This window comes from Notechis scutatus, chromosome 1, assembly GCF_049901735.1.
Source record: "Notechis scutatus isolate UNSWTSFEM ecotype Mainland chromosome 1, rNotScu1.2, whole genome shotgun sequence".
Classification (NCBI taxonomy): domain Eukaryota; kingdom Metazoa; phylum Chordata; class Lepidosauria; order Squamata; family Elapidae; genus Notechis; species Notechis scutatus.
The window spans coordinates 184,174,648-184,195,977 of record NC_142009.1 but is presented as its reverse complement, the minus strand read 5'-3'; the positions used below and the strand labels follow the sequence as shown (position 1 = coordinate 184,195,977).

At 38.7% G+C, this 21,330-nt stretch overlaps 1 protein-coding gene across 3 annotated transcripts in view; it reads right to left on the bottom strand.

Moving 5' to 3' along the window:
* Positions 1-21,330, bottom strand: part of PDE1A (phosphodiesterase 1A) — a 172,899-nt gene that overhangs the window by 115,052 nt on the left and 36,517 nt on the right. Inside the window, exons 1-2 of one of the 3 annotated variants that reach the window (XM_087949624.1) lie at positions 6,438-6,548; positions 4,788-4,891 (exon numbers count right to left, since the gene is read on the bottom strand). The exons of 1 other annotated variant lie outside the window; for it this stretch is intronic. In XM_087949624.1, the coding sequence (XP_087805750.1) occupies positions 4,788-4,840 (53 nt within the window). In that variant the 5' untranslated portion in view covers positions 4,841-4,891; positions 6,438-6,548. Of the gene's footprint in view, positions 1-4,787; positions 4,892-6,437; positions 6,549-21,330 lie in introns of those variants that run through there. One more of the 3 variants, XM_087949623.1, reaches the window with a different exon arrangement.

Below are 21,330 nucleotides of genomic sequence, written 5' to 3'. Positions count from 1 at the left end.
AGTTCCACATGTCACATTTTAAAAAGGATGCTATAAGCTACAGCATATTAAGAAATGATAAACTGAAACAATGAAATATTTCATGCAGGGGGAGTTTAATGACATAAATAATCATGGCCTCATCTGAAGAACCAGCCTTACCATGGAGATCTGTTCACTGTGGCTCCATATGGCATTCCAGACATTTTGGGAAACATAACATAACATAACAGATAACAGATAACATAACAGATAATCAGAGTTGGAAGGGAACTTGTAGGTCATCTAGTCCAACCCCCCCGCCCAAGCGGGAGACCCGACACCATTTCTGACAAATGGCAGTCCAATTTCTTCTGAAAGTCTCAAGTGATGGCGCTCCCACAACTTCCGAGAGCAAGCTGTTCCATTGTTTGATTGTTCTCACTGTCAGAAAGTTTCTCCTTGTTTCCAGGTTAAATCTCTCCTTGTTCAGTTTCCATCCATTATTCCTTGTCTGGCCTACAGGCACTTTAGAAAATAGCTTGACCCCTTCCTCCCTGTGGCAGCCCATCAAATATTGGAAGACCGCTATCATGTCTCCCCTGGTTCTTCTCTTTAATAGACTAGCCAAGCCCAGTTCCTGCAACTGTTCATTGTATGTTTTAGCCTCCAGTCCCCTAATCATCCTGGTTGCTCTTCTCTGTACTTTTTCTAGCGTCTCAACATCTTTTTTATAATGTGGTGATCAAAACTGGATGCAGTACTCTAGGTGTGGTCTTACTAAGGCTTTATAGAGTGGTATTAGTACTTCCCTTGATCTTGACTGTATCTCTCTGTTAATACAACTTAGGATTGCATTAGCTTTTTTGGCGGCGGCTGCACACTGCTGGCTCATATTTAGCTGGTTGTCCACTAAGACTCCAAGATCCCTCTCACAGTTACTGCTATTGAGCCTGGTTTCATCCAGTCTATATGTGTACTTTTGGTTTTTCTTGCCTAAGTGTAGGACTTTATTTTTCTCTATATTGAATTTCATTCTATAAGATATGGTCCAGTGTTCTAGTCTGTCAAGATCCATCTGGATCTTGAGCCTATCTTCTCGGGTGTTAGCTATTCCTGCCAGCTTAGTATCATCTGCAAATTTGGTAAGTTCCCCTTCATCTAAGTCATTAATGAAGATATTGAAGACTACTGGCCCTAAAACTGAACCTTGTGGCACCCCACTGCTTACTTCTCTCCATGTAGACTTAGACCCATTAAGGATTACTCATTGAGTACGGTTTGCCAGTCAGTTGCGAATCCATCTAGTGGTGGCGCTATCTATTCCACTTTTTTCTAGCTTACTAAGAAGTAGGTTGTGGTCTACTTTGTCGAATGCCTTGCTGAAATCTAAATATATTATGTCCACAGTATTTTGCTGGTCTACTAATTTAGTCACTGTGTTGAAGAATGAAATAAGATTGGTTTGGCATGATCTGTTTTTAACAAACCTGTGCTGACTGCTAGTTATTCCTTTACTTGTTTCTAGATGTTGCAGATCTGTTTTTTTATTATCTTTTGCAGTATCTTCCCGGGTATTGATGTTAGGCTGATTGGTCTATAGTTTCCTGGGTCTGTTTTTTTTTTCTTCCTTTTTTGAAGATGGGAACCACATCAGCTTTTTTCCAGTCCTCTGGTAGTTCCCCGGTGCTCCAGGATTTTTGAAAGATATGGTGCAGTGGTTCTGAGATGACCTCTGCCAGCTCCTTTAAAACTCTGGGATGTAATCCATCAGGCCCCAGTGATTTGTTTTCATCAAGATCAGACAGGTGTTCTCTTACTATTTTTTTTTTTTTTGCTTATTTTAACTTTTATTTCTGGTCTGTCTTTTACAGTTATGTTTTTGGTGGGTTGAGCTATACCTTCTTTTTGCGTGAAGCAATTTTAAACCAATTTAATAATTTAATTCAAAGATGATTTGTTTACATTTTTATTTGATTATTTAAATAAATGGTAGAGTAACGTAGCATGGAGTAGAGTAGAATAGAATAGAATAGAATAGATTGTATTGTATTGTATTGTATTGTATTGTATTGTATTGTATTGTATTGTATTGTATTCTATTCTATTCTATTCTATTCTATTCTATTCTATTCTACTCTACTCTACTCTACTCTATTCTACTCTACTCTACTCTACTCTACGCTACGCTACGCTACGCTACTCTACTCTACCATTTATTTGAATAATCAAATAAAAATGTAAACAAATCATCTTTGAATTAAATTGTCAAATTGGTTTCAAATGTAAAATTCTATTATCTATAGTTTTAATTAATAAAATAATATAGGCCAATGTACTCCTAAATTCTTTGTTCGTTTTCAGGAGCATTATTACTTTCTGTTGCAATTCTTTCAAGGGAAAAATAAGTTCTTTTTCCACAACTGATTTTTGACAACTGCACCACAACCCCAGAATCACACCTTTGGGATATGAAGTTGAAGTATGACTTTATATGCCATTCCTTCCATATACTCATCCCTGTTTGCTCTACAATTTTTTTTTTAAAAAAAAATGGAATGAAACTCAAAACACAAGTTAATGGACTAACCTCTAAGTGAATGCTCAATACAGTAGACATTTGCAAAAAAAAAAATGATGTTTCCACGTTTTGGGTATCAGTGCAGATTTTTTTTTTTTACTCAATTATCTTAAGGGAAATGCATGTAAATGACAGCGTTCTCCCTAGGGTTAATCCTGAAACTTTGCTGAATTCCTGGGGTGGTGGGGGGAAATGGACATTCTAGAAGTTGTCTCCTCTAGGAACAGAAGACATTTCATTCAATCCAATAAAAAGAGTTACAGATCTAAAGAAAGAGTTGAAAGGAAAGTCTACTAAAATTTATAGTCATTTACTTTGATGAAAATATTTCTAAATTATAAATTTTAGGGCATCATCAAATAAATTACATTATTTCTTCCTCTATATACTATAGGTCTAAAAAAAAAAGAAAAAAACCCCCACCATGTAATAATCAGTATGAAGCATATAGAACTTTTTATGCTGAAAATGAATACACACACACACACACACAAAACTTTGGAAAGCTGTTATGTTTGTATTATATGTGTACCATCTAATATATTTGATAGTAACGCCTAGGTTAAATTTCATCCTATCCTGAACATTTTCTTCAACAGTGAGTCAACAAGATCCAAGATGTTCCAACAAGAATAGAATCACTTTTACCTTTGGAATTTAACTTTTGGATAGATACTCTTGTCCTTTCTAGATGCAACTCAACATACTCTTCCAGGGACTAAGGTAGTCTGATATTTGTTGATCACTGTTGATCAGCACTTCAGGATCAAGATTTCTTAGTTGCAACCTCATCCGTTCCAGAAGAATTTTAAAAACATCTATAGAAGTAGCTGCAATTATTCTGAGATGTGTTATACAGCTCTAAGATATATGATACAACTATCACAGTACAATGGCAAGGCTGAAGTGTCATTACTTTGGAAAACCATTTGGTCCAAAAATGATCACAGGAGAGTAAACCAAATGGCATGGGTGAGTATAAATATAATGGCATTTATCATCAAATATAGTAGATGATACACATATAATACAAATATAATAACTTTTAGAAGTCTTTCCTTAATTGCTTTAAAGATCAAATATATTCAGAGTATTTACTGATATTTAGACTGGATTGATAGGAAAATTCTTAAATTGGTCCTGATGTTTGGTTGAAGTGATGATCACTTTCTAGGATATAATACAGCATAAAGCTATGTTGCATAATTATACAATTCTACACATGTCTACATAGAAGTAAACCTTATTTAGTTTCTAAGATGGGATTTTAAGCATATTCTAATGGGAATCTAAAGAATCTAGAGAGTGAGTTTGGTTTAATGATTAAGGTGTGGATCCTGGAGTAGGGAAACTTGTATTCTGGTTCTGCTTTATACACAAAAGCCAGCTGAGTGACCTTGGACCGATCACTGCCTCTGAGACTGAGGAAGAAGGCAATGGCAAATAATTGCCAGGAGTCAAGTTTGACTTGAAGGGAAGGGAAGGGAAAGGAAGGGGAGAGAAGAAACACGTTAAAAATCACCGCCATGAAGTCTTTGCAAAAGAGAACATCATCATGATTTGGATTGAAATCTGAAAATAGTTGCTAGGGACTAAAATCTATTAGGATAAGTAGTATGTACAGCTGAATACATGTCAATAGGACCATGCTATTGAGTAGCTGATTTTTTTAAAGCAAAACGGTTGCATTTAGTTTCCAAATCAAGCATTCTATTAAGACTCCAATCGAAGAATATTTCCTAGAAGTCTGGTTAAAAATTCTGCATTTTACAAAGCCCAAGAAAATATGAATAGATATTACATTTCTGGTCCATTCAGTTAAACTGAGTCTGAACAAAGTAAGGCACAGAGAATGTATCTGAGCAATTGGCCAGCTTTAAAAAGAATAAATTCATTTCCAGGGAATTTTCACAAACATCAAAATCCCAGCTCAGAGTCTGGGATAAAGTTAATGATGTTTGGGGAGGCAGAAGGTTGCTGCTGTTTCAATTCCAATCTTGTATCAGAAGCCTCCAAAAGTTTACTACAACTTGCATGAAAATGTCCATCTCGAAACTCTGCTGGCAGACACACACACACACACACACACACACACACACTCACACAAACAAGCAGGCAGAGCAAGTTTAACTTCAGATTCCTGCTCCCGAAAGCCTCTTATTTGCTTTCATATTTGAAAGCCAGGAAGAGTTGTGAAAAGTTCCCTTCAAAATAACTTCGCATCCAGAGGAACGACAATGCCACTTACCTAAAGATAGGTCTCTGAAGATGCTTTTTCCTAATTGTAACATAATCATCCATTTAAGTATGGGGGAGGAACAGCCACTTCCTGAAAAGTGTTCCTGGGAGAACCTGGGAGCAATCGGGAAACTTGTTCTTAGCTACTGTGCTGAAGAGACCACACCAAGGTTTTTTTGTGGTGCTGGGGAAAACCTCCCTCCGTGTGACAGTCCCGTAAAATGAGGCCATAGAGACCACATAGAGTCTGAGCAGCACCAAAACATGCAGGCTGTTGTTACACAGAGACCGAAGACAAGTTGAGCAAAGCAGAGAAGAGTCCCCTGGAAGGATTTCAGCTGCCTGAAGAAAATGAAGAACTTTTACCGATTCTTAAAAGAAAAACATAAACTTCTGCTAGATTACTCCAGGCATGAGAATTCTTCTAAAAATGCACTGGTCAAAGTCTTCAACTTGAAGGCTGCCTTGCTTTGTGAAACTAGACTAGTCCATTGGGAGGCTTCCCTTTTTCTTTCTTTCCTTTTTTTAAAAAAATCCTCCCCTTTCTTCAAAATAAAAGTTGTCCAGCTGTTTCAGAGCAAACCTCTGCAAGTGTTTTCTAAATGTTTCTGAGCTGTTGTAAGAACTGTATACAAATTAACAGAGACGGATGGCTCTGATCTCCATTCCTGGCTTCACTTCAAGACATTGCTGCAATTATTTTACAGTCTGGCTATTATTCACTTTGGCTGATGGGTGACTATAACTATGTGCATTAAACTACCACTCATAATTTTTGGCACCCACACAACCTCAGAGCCCACGGTCAGCCAAAGCACAGTCTGATGTTTGCAACTGGTGGGATCTTAACTACACGGCAAGGAGCCATTATCCTTGAGTTAGAAAAATTAAAATGGAGTGGGCTTCTTTATTGGCAAAGTCAGGTGTTTCATTTCATTCTGGCCATGTGGCAAAACATAGATCATTTATTTATTTGTTTGTTCAGATGATCTAAACAGTCACCCTTCTTAAGCCACTCTGGGCAGCTCATAACAGCAATGTAACCAATGTCCATACAGCAACTGTTTAAAAAAGGAAAATGATAAAACTAAAATCCTGGGCCTTAATCGTCCCCTCAAAGCAAGTCCAGTTGCCCTCATTCCATACTATGGATCTCTGTACTATACTCTTGCAGAACCTTGATTAAAAAGCCAGGTCTTGATGGCTTTCCCAAAAAACTAAAAGGGTGGAACTCTTCTAAGACTGCTAACAATTATTTCAGAATATTTGACTTTCTATGACAGGGGTGACAAAGTTACAGTTCTTTAAATACAGGCAGTCTTCATTTTAAAAAAGTACCTTTGCAACCAATCTTTGCATTTGCAGTCTGTTGTAAAGCAAAAGTAAGCTGAGGGAAGATTGTGTGCACATAGTTTCACTTAGCAACTGCCTCACTTAATGACCGAGTTGCCAGTCCCAAGTGTGATTGCCAGACGAGGACTTCCTATGGGGAAGAATTATACTTCCACAATACTTCCCATCACTGGTTTCATAGTCCTATAGAAATGAAGGGGATCCATACTCTTGAGACTGGATTTAGTAGAGGCAGCTGCTAAGCATTCTTTAGCAGCTACAGCCATATAAAGAAAATCCACACATCATAGAGAAGAGCTTCATGTACCTCTTGCCTTGATCTGCCAGCTTACTTTTCCTGCATGTATCTGTATAGGGGATTATACACAAGTATAAACCACCTTGTCATGTTGTACAACGGGTAGACTTTTTGTTCCCAGGCTCCAATCGTATGAGTTGGGGGATGGGACTGCACAAAGAAGAGAAGAGGCATTGCGCATGTTTGGTCCCCATTTTTAAAAATATATTTATTTAAAACAAAATTAGCCCACATTAACTGGGGTGTCTGATGTTATTCTGGCCATTCTTCAGCCTCTCTCCCAGAGAATAACCCTAAAGGAAGAAGAAAGTCTTACATTATTTGCCTTAAACATCAGTGAAACTTGATTGCAACCCAACGGAATTGGAAAGTTTTCCTTAAAAATAGCATCGTGGTCTCCCTAATGAACCTTGATATTTGTGATAGGTGACCTGTTAAATGAACCCAGCAAATATATCCCTGAGATACAGTAAACAACAGCTGAAAAACCTGAACACGTAGCAAGTCACACTTTGATTGTGGAAGGGTAATTTAATATTTCCCCCATGTAGAACTCTGAAAGTTCACGACTTCTGCCATGACTCCTGTGGCAATGAGAAACAACTTTTCTTAAAGGAGGCTGTAAGTTGCCCTGAAATCATCTTTGGGAAACATTTTAATAGCCATCCGTAGCAAACACCCACACTCCATTTCTCACGCTGCTACACTTAAATTTTTTCTGCAAAAAAATCTTTCTCCAGATCTCTTCCCATAACCTCCTCTCACTGTGGAGGTACACAGAAGATAATCCCCAGGAGTGCACAGGTGATATTCAGCAGGTTTTGACCAGTTCTGGAGAACCAGTAGCAGAAATTTTGAGTAGTTCAGAGAACTGGCAAATGCCACCTCTGACTGGCCCCGCCCCCATCTATTCCCTGCCTCCCGAATCCCAGCTGATTGGCTGGGTCTTCTTTTGTTGTCCTGCACAGGAGAACAGAGCTGGAAAGCAGGTTAGTGGGGGGGGGGAGGGAACGGGGATTTTGCAATGACCTTCCCTGGAGTGGAGTGGGAATGGGGATTTTGCAGTCTCCGTCCCCTGCCACACCACCAAGCCACGCTCACAGAACCGATAGTAAAAAAATTTGAATCCCACCATTGCAGAAGTGTAACAACTGCTTCTTATGGATTATGCCAAACAATCTCACACTCTCTCTATGGTATCTTTGCCTGGTCTTCAGCAGATAAAGCTCTGGAATTATTTTACAAGAGCTGATTTTGGTGTATATATAATTGAGTGCCAGCAAGCTGAGTATGACTTCTAAATCAGTGATACTGATTACCTTCAAAGCCTTTAATTGCTATAGATTCCAATTTGTGGAGAAGCATCTCTTTCAATATAAGTCTATATTTTGTGATCTTTGCTGAAGCTCTTTTCCAAATGCCTTCCTTACAAATAATATAATATAATTGTAGGGGACCTTACTGGTGATAATCACCTCCCCGACTAAAGAGTTACACATATTTGTTTTGCTACCAAGTTATAGGTAGAACTTGAGAAATGCCTTCTTATTGTTACAGCATCTTATGAAGCTTGACTGATTTCAGAGGTGCGACTTGGTTAATATTTGGAAGGAAAGCAATACAACTATAAGTTGGGAAGAAAATTATACTACTTGAGAGTTCTCAGGAAACAACAACTGAATGAAAAACTGCTGGTGACCTTCTACCGCTGCACCATAGAGAGTATCTTAACTTACTGCATCTGTGTATGGTTTGCCAATTGCCCAGTGGCAGATAGGACAGCACTCCAGAGGGTTAACGTCATTGCCCAGAAGATCATTGGTTGCCCTCTCCCCTCTTTGGAAGAGCTTTATAGCTCCCGCTACCTTAAGAAAGTTCAACACATTCTCAAAGATCCATCTCATCCTGGGCACCCTTTTTTTTTTTTTAACTATTACTATCCGGCAGACGGTACAGAATAATAAAAGCAAGGACAAATAGGCTGAAAAACAACTTCTATCCCAGAGCAGTAACTATATTGAATTCTACTGTATAGTGCAATATTAATGCAATATCAGGAGTTTTCAATTCAATTGTATAGAATGCAAAGGATGTGTCTTTGTGTTTAATTTTTATAGTTCTGAAGATGGCATTTAATTTCATTATACGAGGTACAATGACAATAAAGTAAACTAAATAGAAAGCATTCTTAGTAAAACTTCTGAATCTGAAGAGAAAAAAAAAAAAAACCAAGAATACAACATGGATGTGTCCATTAGGATAGCAGTCCCTAATCTTTCCGGCTCTGTGGACCGCCAGCAGCAGCAGCAGTGGGCAGAGAGGATAGTTTTGTGTGTGTGTGCCCACAAATGGAGTTTCATGTGCTCGCATGCTTGCCCACCACTTGTGTGACCTGGTTCCCAACATGCCATGGACTAGTACCAGGCAGAGGACCAGAGGGTTGGAAACTCTCTCTGACTCAAAGCCTGACTCAAAGAAGACTCCATCTCTTACTTTTTTTAATGTTAATATTAGACTCCATCTTTTACTTTTTTAGTCTTCATATTATGTTTTTACCATAAATGTCTACAGGTAATCTTCGACTTATGACCACAATTGAGCCCAACACTTCTGGGCTCACTCTGTTGTTAGGTGAGACATTTGTTAAGCTTTGCCCCGTTTTATGACCTTTCTTGCCACAGCTGCTAAGTGAATCACTGCAATAGATAAGTTAGTAACCCAGTTGTGAAGTGAATCTGGCTTCCCCATTGGCTTTGCTTGCCAGAAGGTCGCAAAAGGTGATCGCATGACCTCGGGACACTGCAGCCGTCATAAATGTGAACCGGTTGCCAAGCATCTACATTTTGATCACACGATCATGGGGATGCTGCAAAGTAACTGTGTGTGCCCACAAATGGTCATAAGTCACATTTTTCAGTGCTGTTGTAATTTTGAATGGTCACTAAATGAACTCTTGTAAGTCGATATTTTCTTGCCTTTTCTAATTTCCACTGAACAAAGAAGAATAAAAATCAATGGAAAAGATGACTATAAATAGCCACTTATCAGGTATCGCAGATCATATTAATCAGTTCCTAATAGTTTTCTGTTTCCCTCAAAAAGTGATATGGTACAACAGCCTGAACTAAAATCAGCCATGCTCATAGAAACATATTTCTTATACGTACGTATGCCCACAAACAATCCTTCTCAGATATCTCTCTCCATGGCCCTGAAATTCCTCAATACTGTTATTAAAGGTACACAAAAATGTCCTTTCGTTGAGGTATTTTCATTATAAAGAGTTCTGCCAATATGTAATGTACCTTTCTAGACTGAATTATTTATCGAATTGATTATCTGAAGATACAAATATGAAATCTGGCAGCCATGGTCTTCTCTAGAAGTCAGTGAATTGGCCAAAATTCAGATCAACCACAGAAAATTACTGAAAACGGATCTATATGTATTGTTTTGGCTCCAATGTTTAGCCAAGTAGAGCATATATTTCTGATGAATTGTGGGGAAAATATTTAGTGTTGATCTTTTTGAGGAAGGCAAGCCTTCATTGGTGTTGCGAGGAATCTGAGGTAATGATTCCAAAGTTATCAACTTTTCCCTGCCCGATGAAAGCTTAGAGCAACAACTGCTGGTGAAGCCGAAGAAGCAAGCTTAATTTTGCTCTATAGTTAGAAGCAAGCAGTAAAACAGGGCTTGAAGAGGGCGCCACCTAGTGAGTCCAACATGGAATGCTCTGCCAATTGTTATGTCTTTGGGGTTTGGGGGTTGGAGGCCTGGACAGTTGGGGAAAGCAGACAGGATGTGGGGTTTGGATTATTATTTTTTCTAACAGCCAAAATGTAGCACAATGTTCCTCAATCTCAGCCACTTTAAGAAGTGTGGATTTCAACTCCAGAATTCGCTGGCCAGCATGGTGGCTTGGGAACTCTGGGAATGGATGTCTGCAGGCCTTAAAGTTACTAAGGCTGAGAAACATTGAAGTAGCAAATTCAATTTTTATTTTACTTTCCCTGTTCTCCTATGGGGAATAGAAATGTGTGGACTGGGACCCTTATTTTGTTCTTTTTAAAGCAGTGATAAGGTTCACAATACTTCCTGTTTATTTGTTGTTATCTATACATATACAGTATATACAGATTTCAAAGTCTTTCACCAACATTAGATGCACAGGAGTTAAAGCCTTGCCCTAAACATCTCAAAGGTACTTTTCCAAGAGGCAACTGAGCTTTCTTGGGTTTTTTTTGGAAGACGCTTTGCTTTTCATCCATGAACCTTCTTCAGCCCTGACAGGATGGTGAGGAATGACCATCCTGTCAGAGATGAAGAAGCTTCTTGGATGAGAAGCGTAACCAGAGGTGGTATTCAGCAGGTTCTGACCAGTTCTGGAGAACCGGTAGTGGAAATTTTGAGAACCGGCAAGTACCACCTCTGACTGGAGATTTTACAGTATCCTTCCCCTGCCACACCCACCAAGCCATGCCCACAGAATTGGTAGTAAAAAAAATTGAATCCCACCACTGAGCATAACGTCCTCAAAGAAAAACAAGAAACTCCCATTGTCTCTTGAAAAAGCACCTTTGGGACAACCATGACCTGGATGACTGAGAATGTCTATAGACGTTACCCTGAACTGTTACAAGATCTGCAATAACAAAAACCCCTTTACTCTTTTTCCGAACTATGCGGGGGGAATGTTGGGAGATGAGGGAGTAAAGGAAAACTGAAATACGTCAAGTTGTATCACCTGAAAATCAATGAAAAGGATATACAGTCTGCACAGTTTTGCACGTCTTAGTACTTTTACTTCTGTGCATTTTGTTAAGGCATTGAGTAGGGGCTGCAAAGCCATCCAGCTAGCATTTTCCTTGCAGTCCTGAAGCTGAGGAGCCTTGATAAGGGGCATGGCTCCTTCCAATGGGGAAGCCGAGCCCCATATTCTACAACCTAGCTTCATCACATTTTAAGCTATACAGCAGTTGAACTGGAGATAAATCATCCCAGTTCTTCAACACCACTGACTGCAAATGTACAGAACAGCTTTCAAGCTGTCAAAGAATTCTGGTGCAGAAGTGCACAATATCATATATATGACTTTGGCATAACTTCCTCTCCTCTGAGTTATTGAGTTGTAAAACTTCTTACTGCAAGAAGCAGTAATGGCCCCCAGTTTTCAGACAAATCTATCCCACTCTGAGGTTGTTTTTAATTATGAGAAAATAATGCAGACATTTTAATCAGTCAGTCAAATGAACAAATTCATGTGATACATAATTGGTAGCAGGCACAAACACTAGTACACATATCTTCATGATTTTTTAGTGCTCTATCTTTTCTTCATTCGTATTTCACTGTAAATTTGTTTTGTCTCCATGGGTATTTATCAGCTAAAAAGCAAAGAAAGAAACGTGTCCCAAAAGGTTACCCGAGCTTACAATTTAACTCCCAAGCTTACATTTAACTTGAAGCACATAAATGTGTAAGACCATCTCAATTTATTTCCTTGTCTTGACGTCAGTAAATGAAAAAAACACTTTGAAGCTTAACCTAATGACTTTCCAAGCTTGCAAAGAGGAAACTATTGAATGTAAGCAACAATGACTCATTCAGGCACTATGGGAAGGAAGGAAGGAAGGAAGGAAGGAAGGAAGGAAGGAAGGAAGGAAGGAAGGAAGGAAGGAAGGAAGGAAGGAAGGAAGGAAGGAAGGAAGCCTAAACAGTATTAGCCATTCCAGTGTTTGTGCAGTGAAGTTATGAACAATTGTAAAGGACTTTAAGCTCTGATTTTTCTTGCACCATCTGTCAATATGAATGCTTACAGAAGTAACTGAACACATCTAGAGAGCTATGTCATAGGACAGATTAATTGGCTAAAGTATAATATCTTCAGTCTGGGCATTTCTAGTGCGGCTGCTTGTAGTAATAATGCAATTCTGCTTCTTTAAAAAGTGACATCTATGCGGATCTATTATTAATTAATATTAGGCTCATTATCTGTCCTAGCTATAATTCTCTTGCCATCAAACAGTAAATGGAGAAGACCTTTCCCTAACTACTTCACCACTGAAAAGGAAAGAAACAAGATTAATAGTTCCAATCTCTTCATTTTTTTCCCAGCAGATTCTTCAGCCCTGATAGATTTATTCAAAAGGTTGAGTCAACCACCTTATAAATATATTCATTTATTCCCTCATTCACCTTATTTTATGCTACCTTTCTCTCTATACTGAACGTTAATATTATGTTAATTTAAGTTAATTTATTATATATTATGTGCATCTATATAAAATAAATATAATTAAAATAAGTTAAATAATAAAACCAGGACCCATCTTAATTACTGCTTATTACCTTCATCATGCATAACCATATTACCATATAGACAAGAATTTATGCTTATATTTAAGTCAATTAAAATAAATCTCCATGTATACAATATAGCTTTTTGCCACAATAGGTCAGATCATATTTGGCTGATTCTCTTGAAGGAATGTTCATGTTTCCATTGCTGGATTTAGTTCTTGGGGCTTTTTCCTTCTATTTTTAAATATATGCCCCATTCCTTCTAATTCATTTAGAACTCTCAGTAACTGAACAATGGCATTTGGCTGAGTTGATCCATTGCTTCTTATTGACCAGCGTGCTGGGCTTTTGCAAAATAACATCATTGAAGGAAGCCAAGATCTTCAGATATCATTTGCAATAATACAAAAAATAGTAGTAGTGTTAATAAGAAATATATTACATCTTCAGCAACTCTGGGTGATTTACAAATTATTTAAAGCATTAAAACTAGAAAACTAGAAACAAAAGAGATGGCAGGATGAGAAAATCAGATGTAAGTGAAGGAAAACAATCTAGGTTAAAAGGAGGCTTCAGTCATCCTTGCCAAAGGTCTAGTCTTCAGGCCCCTTCAAAACACCAATAGGACAGGGGTCATTCAAATCCAAGGATGGAACCTCATTCCAGAGGGCAGGTGTTGCTATAGACAAGGCATGCTTCCAGGGTCAATTACTTAACTGAAGGAACCTGGAACATCTAACAACCTCCCTTCTTCCCCACCCAATTGCCACTATGGTACACTGAGAGATAAATAATTCCTCAAGTAACCACTATGCTATGAAGGGATTTATTGAAAACAACCAGCCCTTAGAATTGTACCTGGAAGCAAACTGTCAAACAATGCATCTCTGAAGCAGAAGTGTTACATGTCCATACTGAGGTATACCCATAAATTGCCCAGGCTACTACATTTAGGATCAGTTGAAGCTTTTGGGTGTTCTTCAAGGGCAGCCCTGTGCATTTTGTAAATATATTTACATAAATAAACTTTTGTAAAAATGCCTGGGTGCTGGGTGATTTATGGCTTGAGAATTTTTGTGTGTAGTTCTTGAAATTCCAGATACCAAAGGAAGAGAAGAGTAAGTCAAGCTCAGTCAAAGCAAAACTAAGCATGCACCTTGAGAATCAAACCCATTGGCTTATTTTTGAGTTAGTATAACTGCAATATACCTTTTCCAAGTCATGCATCTTAAGTCACTACTGTCTACCCAGGGATTTAATGGTCCTCTATAATCAGAGAGGATAAGAATTGGAATCTGACAGCAACAAGAATATCACCAGTCCTACACTTCTAGTTTAATATTGGCCAATGGTAAATTCCCAGCATTACCAAGAGATGCCAGAGGACAGTGAGAGAATCCCAAGAAAAGACCGCTACAGTACTGAGGTGAATGGCTCAGGTTATGCATTAGCTAATTAACTTTACAACTCATCTTCCCGACCAAAAGAGAATTCTGGGCCAGCAGTGGTAGGATCTCATTCTCAGATAATATTATTTTTCAATGACATTATAAGTACTATTTCTAACCAACATTGTATATTTGGTATTACCGATGAAGATGAATTGAGAAATAACCAAGAATGATGTTGAGAAAAACAGACCAGAGAAATAGGTCCCCTTGAGAATTAAGAGGATGCTATATTTGTTCTGGGATACACACAAGTCAAAACATGGGATTCCTTGATTTGGAGCCAGCGGGGATGTTGTTATTGGCCCGAGTGAACAGAATTCAGGCTCGTTGAGTGCATTATGGGGATTGTTTTTTTGTATGTTTCCTAAGTCCAACCATTTGGAAGTTGCAGTTCACTGATCATTATAAATGCTTGTACTTAAAACTCCATAAAGCTTTCTTATTTCTGTGTCCATGAGGGAGTAGGATAACACAATGGTTACATGACCCAATTTAATGTGAAGGTTACTCTGAAGGGTTTTACAGTTCTTTGAGAGGGCAAAACAGAGAAGGTTTCAATTCCATTTACTTCAAGAAAGAATAGGAATGTTAAAAAGTATTAGATATGGGAGAGGGGAGAACTGTAAGCCATGGTTTGCATTGACAGTAACTCTGTGCCATCTAAATTGCCTACAAGATTGTAAGCGTCATAAATAGCAGATATAAAAGTTGTGTAGTAAAAATGAAGAAGAAATAAGTAAGAATCACTTTCCTATTTCCATCATTCCTTTGTTACCTACATTAAAGTGGGATAGCGGGGTGGACAATAAAAAAATTAAAGTATTCAATCGTTATTACAGTCACAGAGCAGCATAATTTAAAAAAATGTTAGAAGTAATACAAGTCTTTAACTATTTTTGCTTCACAGAATAGAGGTAGGATTTAAGTGCAACTGCATTAAGGACTAAAGGTGCTTTGTTATAAGGTCTCAGAGTTTGTAAACATCACCAAAACCTCCATGATTCCCAAGACATCTGTGGCATTCAAGAGATCAATTTATTTCTGATTCTATTGTGGTGTACCTGAAACTTCAACCAAACAGGCATTTTTAGTGAAATGTTTAAAATAGGGAATTGCTGGACAATTTCCCTACTGGGACTAACTATTGCTTCACATTGCCAGAGCAGTCATTACTCTTCCCTCACATTCAGCTTAAACAGTGCCTCTGGGGAAATCCCATTTCAAAGCGGTCATTCAAAATAAAACTGAACAACTGAAATCCTTGTCAGTTTCACTGGCTTTGTTTGGGGTACTTGCAAGGATCTGTAAGCAGGCAAACAATCCAGGTCAATCACAGCTATGCTTGCCTACTCTTGTCACTGTAGTCACAAGCAGCTATAACGCTTGTGGAAATGATTTGTTGCAAAAATAATGGCATGCATTTTTTTTTCAGCTTGTCCTGAGTTTGTCCTGAGTTTTCATGGAAAATGAAGACCTTTGCAGGCAAATGGCTTCCCCCCAGAAGTAACTGTTAAGACTGTTTGAAATGTGGGAGGGGGAGAGAGGAAGCTAGCCATTAATTTGAGTTCACTTTTGTGTGAAGTGGACACCTGTTGTTGTTTTTGTTATTCCAGGAGCTGCAGAAGCCATCTGAATGCTCTTTCAGCACCCTCCCATTGATCACACCTGAAGAGATCACTAGGTATTTTATCACCAAAGTGAAGAGTTGTTCAGAAGGTGGATTCAGCCAGTGGTGGGATTCAATTTTTTTTTACTACCGGTTCTGTGGGTGTGGCTTGGTGGGTATAGCATGGCTTGTTGGGCGTGACAGGAGAAGGATACTGTAAAATCTACATTCCCTCCCCACTCCTGAGAGAAGGTTACTGCAAAATCCCATTCCTTCCCCACTCCACTAACCTGCTTTCCAGCTCCATTCTCCTGTGCAGGGCAACAAAGAAGACCCAGCCGATCAGCTGGGACTCAGGAGGCAGAGAATAGATGGGGGAGGGGCCGGTCAGAGGTGGTATTTGCCAGTTCTCCAAACTACTCAAAATTTCCATTACTGGTTCTCCAGAACTGGTCAGAACCTGCTGAATACCCACCTCTGGATTCAGCCACTAATTGTTTTTTGATTAGTTGATTAACTCACCAAAGAGGTATTATCTAGTTCAGGGGTGTCAAACTCGCATCATCATGACAGCATCATGTGACGTATCAGGATTTTTTTTTCCCCTTCGCTAAACCAGGCGGGGGTGGGGGCAGGGCCAGCACGTGACCCATCTGGCCTGCGGTCTGCAAGTTTGATTTGGTTGGCTCACTCTGGTTTGTGCAAAACACTTGTTAAATTCTGTTTTGAAAAACAAGGAATGAAAGAAGGCTTTATCTCCATCCTCACCCCATACACCCCCCACCCATACATATAAAACACTATCCCCAGTAATCAGAGCTCTATTATCAATAAGACAACTGCTGGTTCCTTCTCTTCCTTAGCCTTAAATGCATGAAACATCTGATTGTCATCTTTTGCTACTGCGTATCAGTATGTGACTATGCTGTCCCACTCACGAGTAACTGTGCTTTAGTGAGTTTATTAATATTTCCTATAACTCCTTCACCAAAACCCAGAACTGTCCCAATTAAGTCCACTCACAAGCTGACCAATGCTAGTCCACAGAGCAATGGCCAAGGAGTCCACAAGGCACTTGAAAGTTTCCCAATCATAATAAAACCACCTGGCAAAATTAAATCCACAATACAAGAGGATTCCTAAGGCACAGTGTCAATCCAAAGCAAGGCAAGAATTGCAATGACCAGAAAACACACAAAAAAGCTAGAAAATGAATACATTGTTCCCAATAACACTTTCCCCCTCTCTGCTGTGCTAAATAGCCAGCTTCTGATGCAGCTCATCAAGAAGGGCAAGGCTTTCTCCTCACAAGTAATCTGGCTGACCTTCCCTGCTCCTGCCTTTTCTCTGCCCTATGTGTTCTTGGATCAGGTGAAGAAGGCAGTTCCTCCTCCTCCTCACTGACCAGCGACAGTTGCATGCTTTCCCCACCTGAATCCTCAGGGCTGTCCTACTGCAACTGTGTTTGAGCCAAATCCCTCTCAGATGGTTGCTTGGAGCCATTAACCAATTCCTCTCCAGGCTTGCCTGGAACTGATTCATTTTCCTTCAAGCTGACACCTGGAGAGATAACTGGGGAAGCATCCAAGGAACTCATCACACTGACAATTTAATAGGTTTCTTGTCCGTAGTACAAAGGATGGATAACAAGAGGAAAGTGAGCTGGGTGTCCATATGAGCTCCAACATACCAAAAGAAGCATAGCTCAAACCACTCATGATGCCTTTCTTTTTTCTTTTTGCCACCAATGACACCAATGTAATACTGAGGTAGCTGGACTCAGAAGAGTCATGTTACAATACTTTCCTGAAGGTTGTTTATTTCTTATTCCTTTAAACTTTCCATTGTTGCCACAGAAGTGCTAATTATTTTTAAGGGAAACAAGTAAAAGGTTTCTGTGGACCCTGTTGGAAATGAGGATTGTTTCTATTTAATCAAAGAGAAATTGCTCAAAAATAGACACTGCTTTTTCCAAGGAGTGAGGGAACAAACTCTGGTAAGGAAGAACAATGAAAATAAACATACAGAAAGATGCAGAAAATTTCATTCATTTTTCCAATATGTTCCTAACGTCCCTAATCTCATCTCAGTTGGATGCCCTACCTCTATCCTATTTCAGTCAAAAAATGTGCAATATTTAGAATGCTTAATTAAATGTATAACATAGGTAAATACACTGCTTCTGAATTTAAACACTTATCAACATAAAATATAAATGAATGTGGGATGAGGGGTGCTAGCAACTAAGTTTCACATACAAAATGTATATATAAGTTTTTAAGGTTAAAAGTTTTTTTATTTAGTACATTTACTAGAGATACATTCTATAATAATTTTTTTTTTCTTGTAAAGTTTATTAGAAGATGTTGTAGCCATTGATCCAAGGCATCGGTGCTAATAAACCAGGCTAGTTGATATTATTATTCTTGTTGATATTATTATTCTTGTTGATATTATTATTATTATTATTATTATTATTATTATTATTATTATTATTATTATTATTATTATTATAACAAAAAACAACAGTGTACACAGCAAACGAGATAACTATTCTGGGTTTCATATCACAAATCACTAGTCAAACACTTCCCAAGCATTTAGGACTGTGTGATGTATCGGCAGATTAAGGTCCAACCAGGGGTTGGATCCGACAGGGTTAACTACCAGTTTGGTCATTTACGAGGTTCGGTGATTTACGATGTACTTCCCTGCACACTGCCGGCATGCACCTATAAATCGTCATCAGCATGCTGCGTGCAGAGAAGCAGCCTTTCAAAAAGTCCTTTTTTCCTGCTTTTTTAACTGCATCTGTGCCTCGCACGGCAGTTGAAGTTGAAAAAAATCAGGAAATAAAGGTTAGGTAAGAGCCCGGGTGGGCGGGTGGGCAAAAACATCAGCAGACATAGAACCGGTTCTATGTCTGCTGCTCTTCAGAGCTACTGGTTCTACAGGGGTGGACAGAACCAGTAGAAACCCACCCCTGGGTCCAACCATGTCAGAGAAGTCTTGGCCGAGGAGCAGAACTGAGTGCACCCAACAACCCATGCAATGAATCATGGTGAAACACAACCAAATGAGGCCTATACCGGCTCGGTTGTCGCCTGGGTTAACAAGGATCGTATCGGGTGTTGGGGAACCTGGGCATCCGTCGACAAGTGGGCTACAGGCCATGGGTCCCATAGTTGAGCAACCAGGGCAAGCGCCTGCAGGGCTACTGGAAGCTGAACAACCTCAGAAGCGGCAGAAATACACTATGTCAGAGAACCGCACTGTAATGAAATCCTACTGCAAAGCAAAACCAGAAAAACAAGGCTACCAAAAAAGGATGTACAAATTATTATTATTATTATTTCCACTCAATTGTAACAAATTGTATTTGTGATTATTTGAGTTCAAGGCCATTGGAATAATACCACAACCAGCACAGGCAGGAAATCCCACAAGCACTTTCAAGCATTTCTTCCAGGCCCTAGCATCAAATACATAATAACACATAAAACTGAACAATTTTATACTCTTGGATGACATACAAAATCTTCTGGCTTCCTGTTTTATCAGGTCTGACGGTCTGTCAGCAGTGTTGTTCTTTTTTTAAAAATATATTATTTTAATGTGTGCTATATGTCTGCTAACTATTTATAAAAATGCTGATACTGAAATAAGTATACAATAGCCTTAAATTAAAAAGTATTTCAGTGCATATCATTTTTTTAAGTGTCCCTTTTTTTTAAGGTTGCACGTTCTAGGTTTTTTTACTAAATAAAAATTTGGCAGTCTGTTCTTCTTCCAAATCTATTGACTTACCCTAAAATTTTTGAAAAGAAAATTATGTAACTTTAAAAATACCTCTTGTTTCAATGCAAACAGAATTTTTTTCTTCTGAGATTAGAATTTTATTACAATTTGAATCTGAGAAGATCGCTCCATCCCACCCACCCCCAAAATGTAAAACAGGCAGTTGCTAGATAATAGCTTTCAGCAGAGGAGAAATATTTTAAATCTGCCACTTTGCCAGTAACATTATATTTCCATAATCTTAACCTGACTCAGAGGTGGTATTCAGCAGGTTCTGACCAGTTCTGGAGAACCGGTAGCGGAAATTTTGAGTAGGTTGGAGAACTGGCAAATACCACCTCTGACTGGAGATTTTATAGTATCCTTCCCCTGCCACACCCACCAACCACACCCACCTACAGAGCCGGTAGTAAAAAAAAAATTGAATCCCACTACTGGCCTGATTGCTAACCACTGCTTGTTTCCAGTCATTTCTGATATTTGTGAATGTGTACATTTAGCAACATTTTTGCCACCTCAGTTAAATAACTCTGGACAGCACACAGAAGAATCTCAGACAGAAATCTCCTCATTACCTCAAATCTAACAGTAGAATCTAACTATAAAAACCGATATAAAATCAGATGCCCTGCCTCTATCCTCAAAAAGTAATTTAGACCATTAAAAGACTATCTACGTGGTCAGGAAACAGGTGGTGCAGGATACAAGTCAGGAACTCTACTTTCTGCATGATGATAGCTGGTTTTTTTTCTTCAAGGTCACCTCCGTCCTACTCTACAATAGAAGCTATCACAGAATACATCTGCCTTCTACTTCATGTTCCTCTTATCTCATGCATGTGGAGATCTAGAGCATATGTTTAGATGTTTAGACATGCTGTTGGGATGGTCAGATTCATTATGGACAATATGGTCACTAAGATAGTCTTACAATATTACAAAGCTTTATTTCATAGCTGTAACTGCTGGACAACTTCCAGTATTGCTTTCTCTTGTCATTCATAAAACATCTCCAGGGAGGGAAAAGGTAAATTTTTCATAGCCAATTAAGGGAAGGGCAAGATTACACATTCTAATTTCTGGTTTAGAAACAAATAGATGGGCAGTTGAATCTTCTATCAGCACTGTCAGAGAGATGGAGGGATGTCTACCACCACAACTACAGAGAGTGAGGATAATTTAATGAGTGGAGAATAAACTGTGTATCAAGAAAATTTAATTCCCAAACAGAAAAATCTGAGAGACAGCCCTCAATATTTGCTTTTGGGCAACTGCTTCAATGGTTAAGAAAATTGTAGGGCCAGCCCTGGAAAAGCTATTGTGCCATCTGTGAGTCACCATATTAATATGCTTGTATAGTTCTTGCTGTGTAAATATTACAAATGCACACATGCTATCACTGAAACATGATGATTGATAATTTTTACACCTTTTTTAAAATATGGAAATGCTCTTCGTGTGAAATAATGATTTCTTCTGGAGCTCAAAATGGGAAGCACAATCCTTTTGTCAGTCAGAGAGCTATTAGTAAGTTGGACTAGATAAGGTTGCATCAACCAATTGTTAAATTTGGTTAGGCTTCTGCTATAGAGATTTTGTTTTAGGTCTTGGCATGAGTTTACACATCTGCTCCAGGTAGCTCAAGTACCACTCTCCAGCACCACTTCTACATCTTGTGTGTGTATGCATCCACAAATTTGCTACCACATGGCTGGTTTGCAATCATGATAAATCACTTGTTGTCTAAT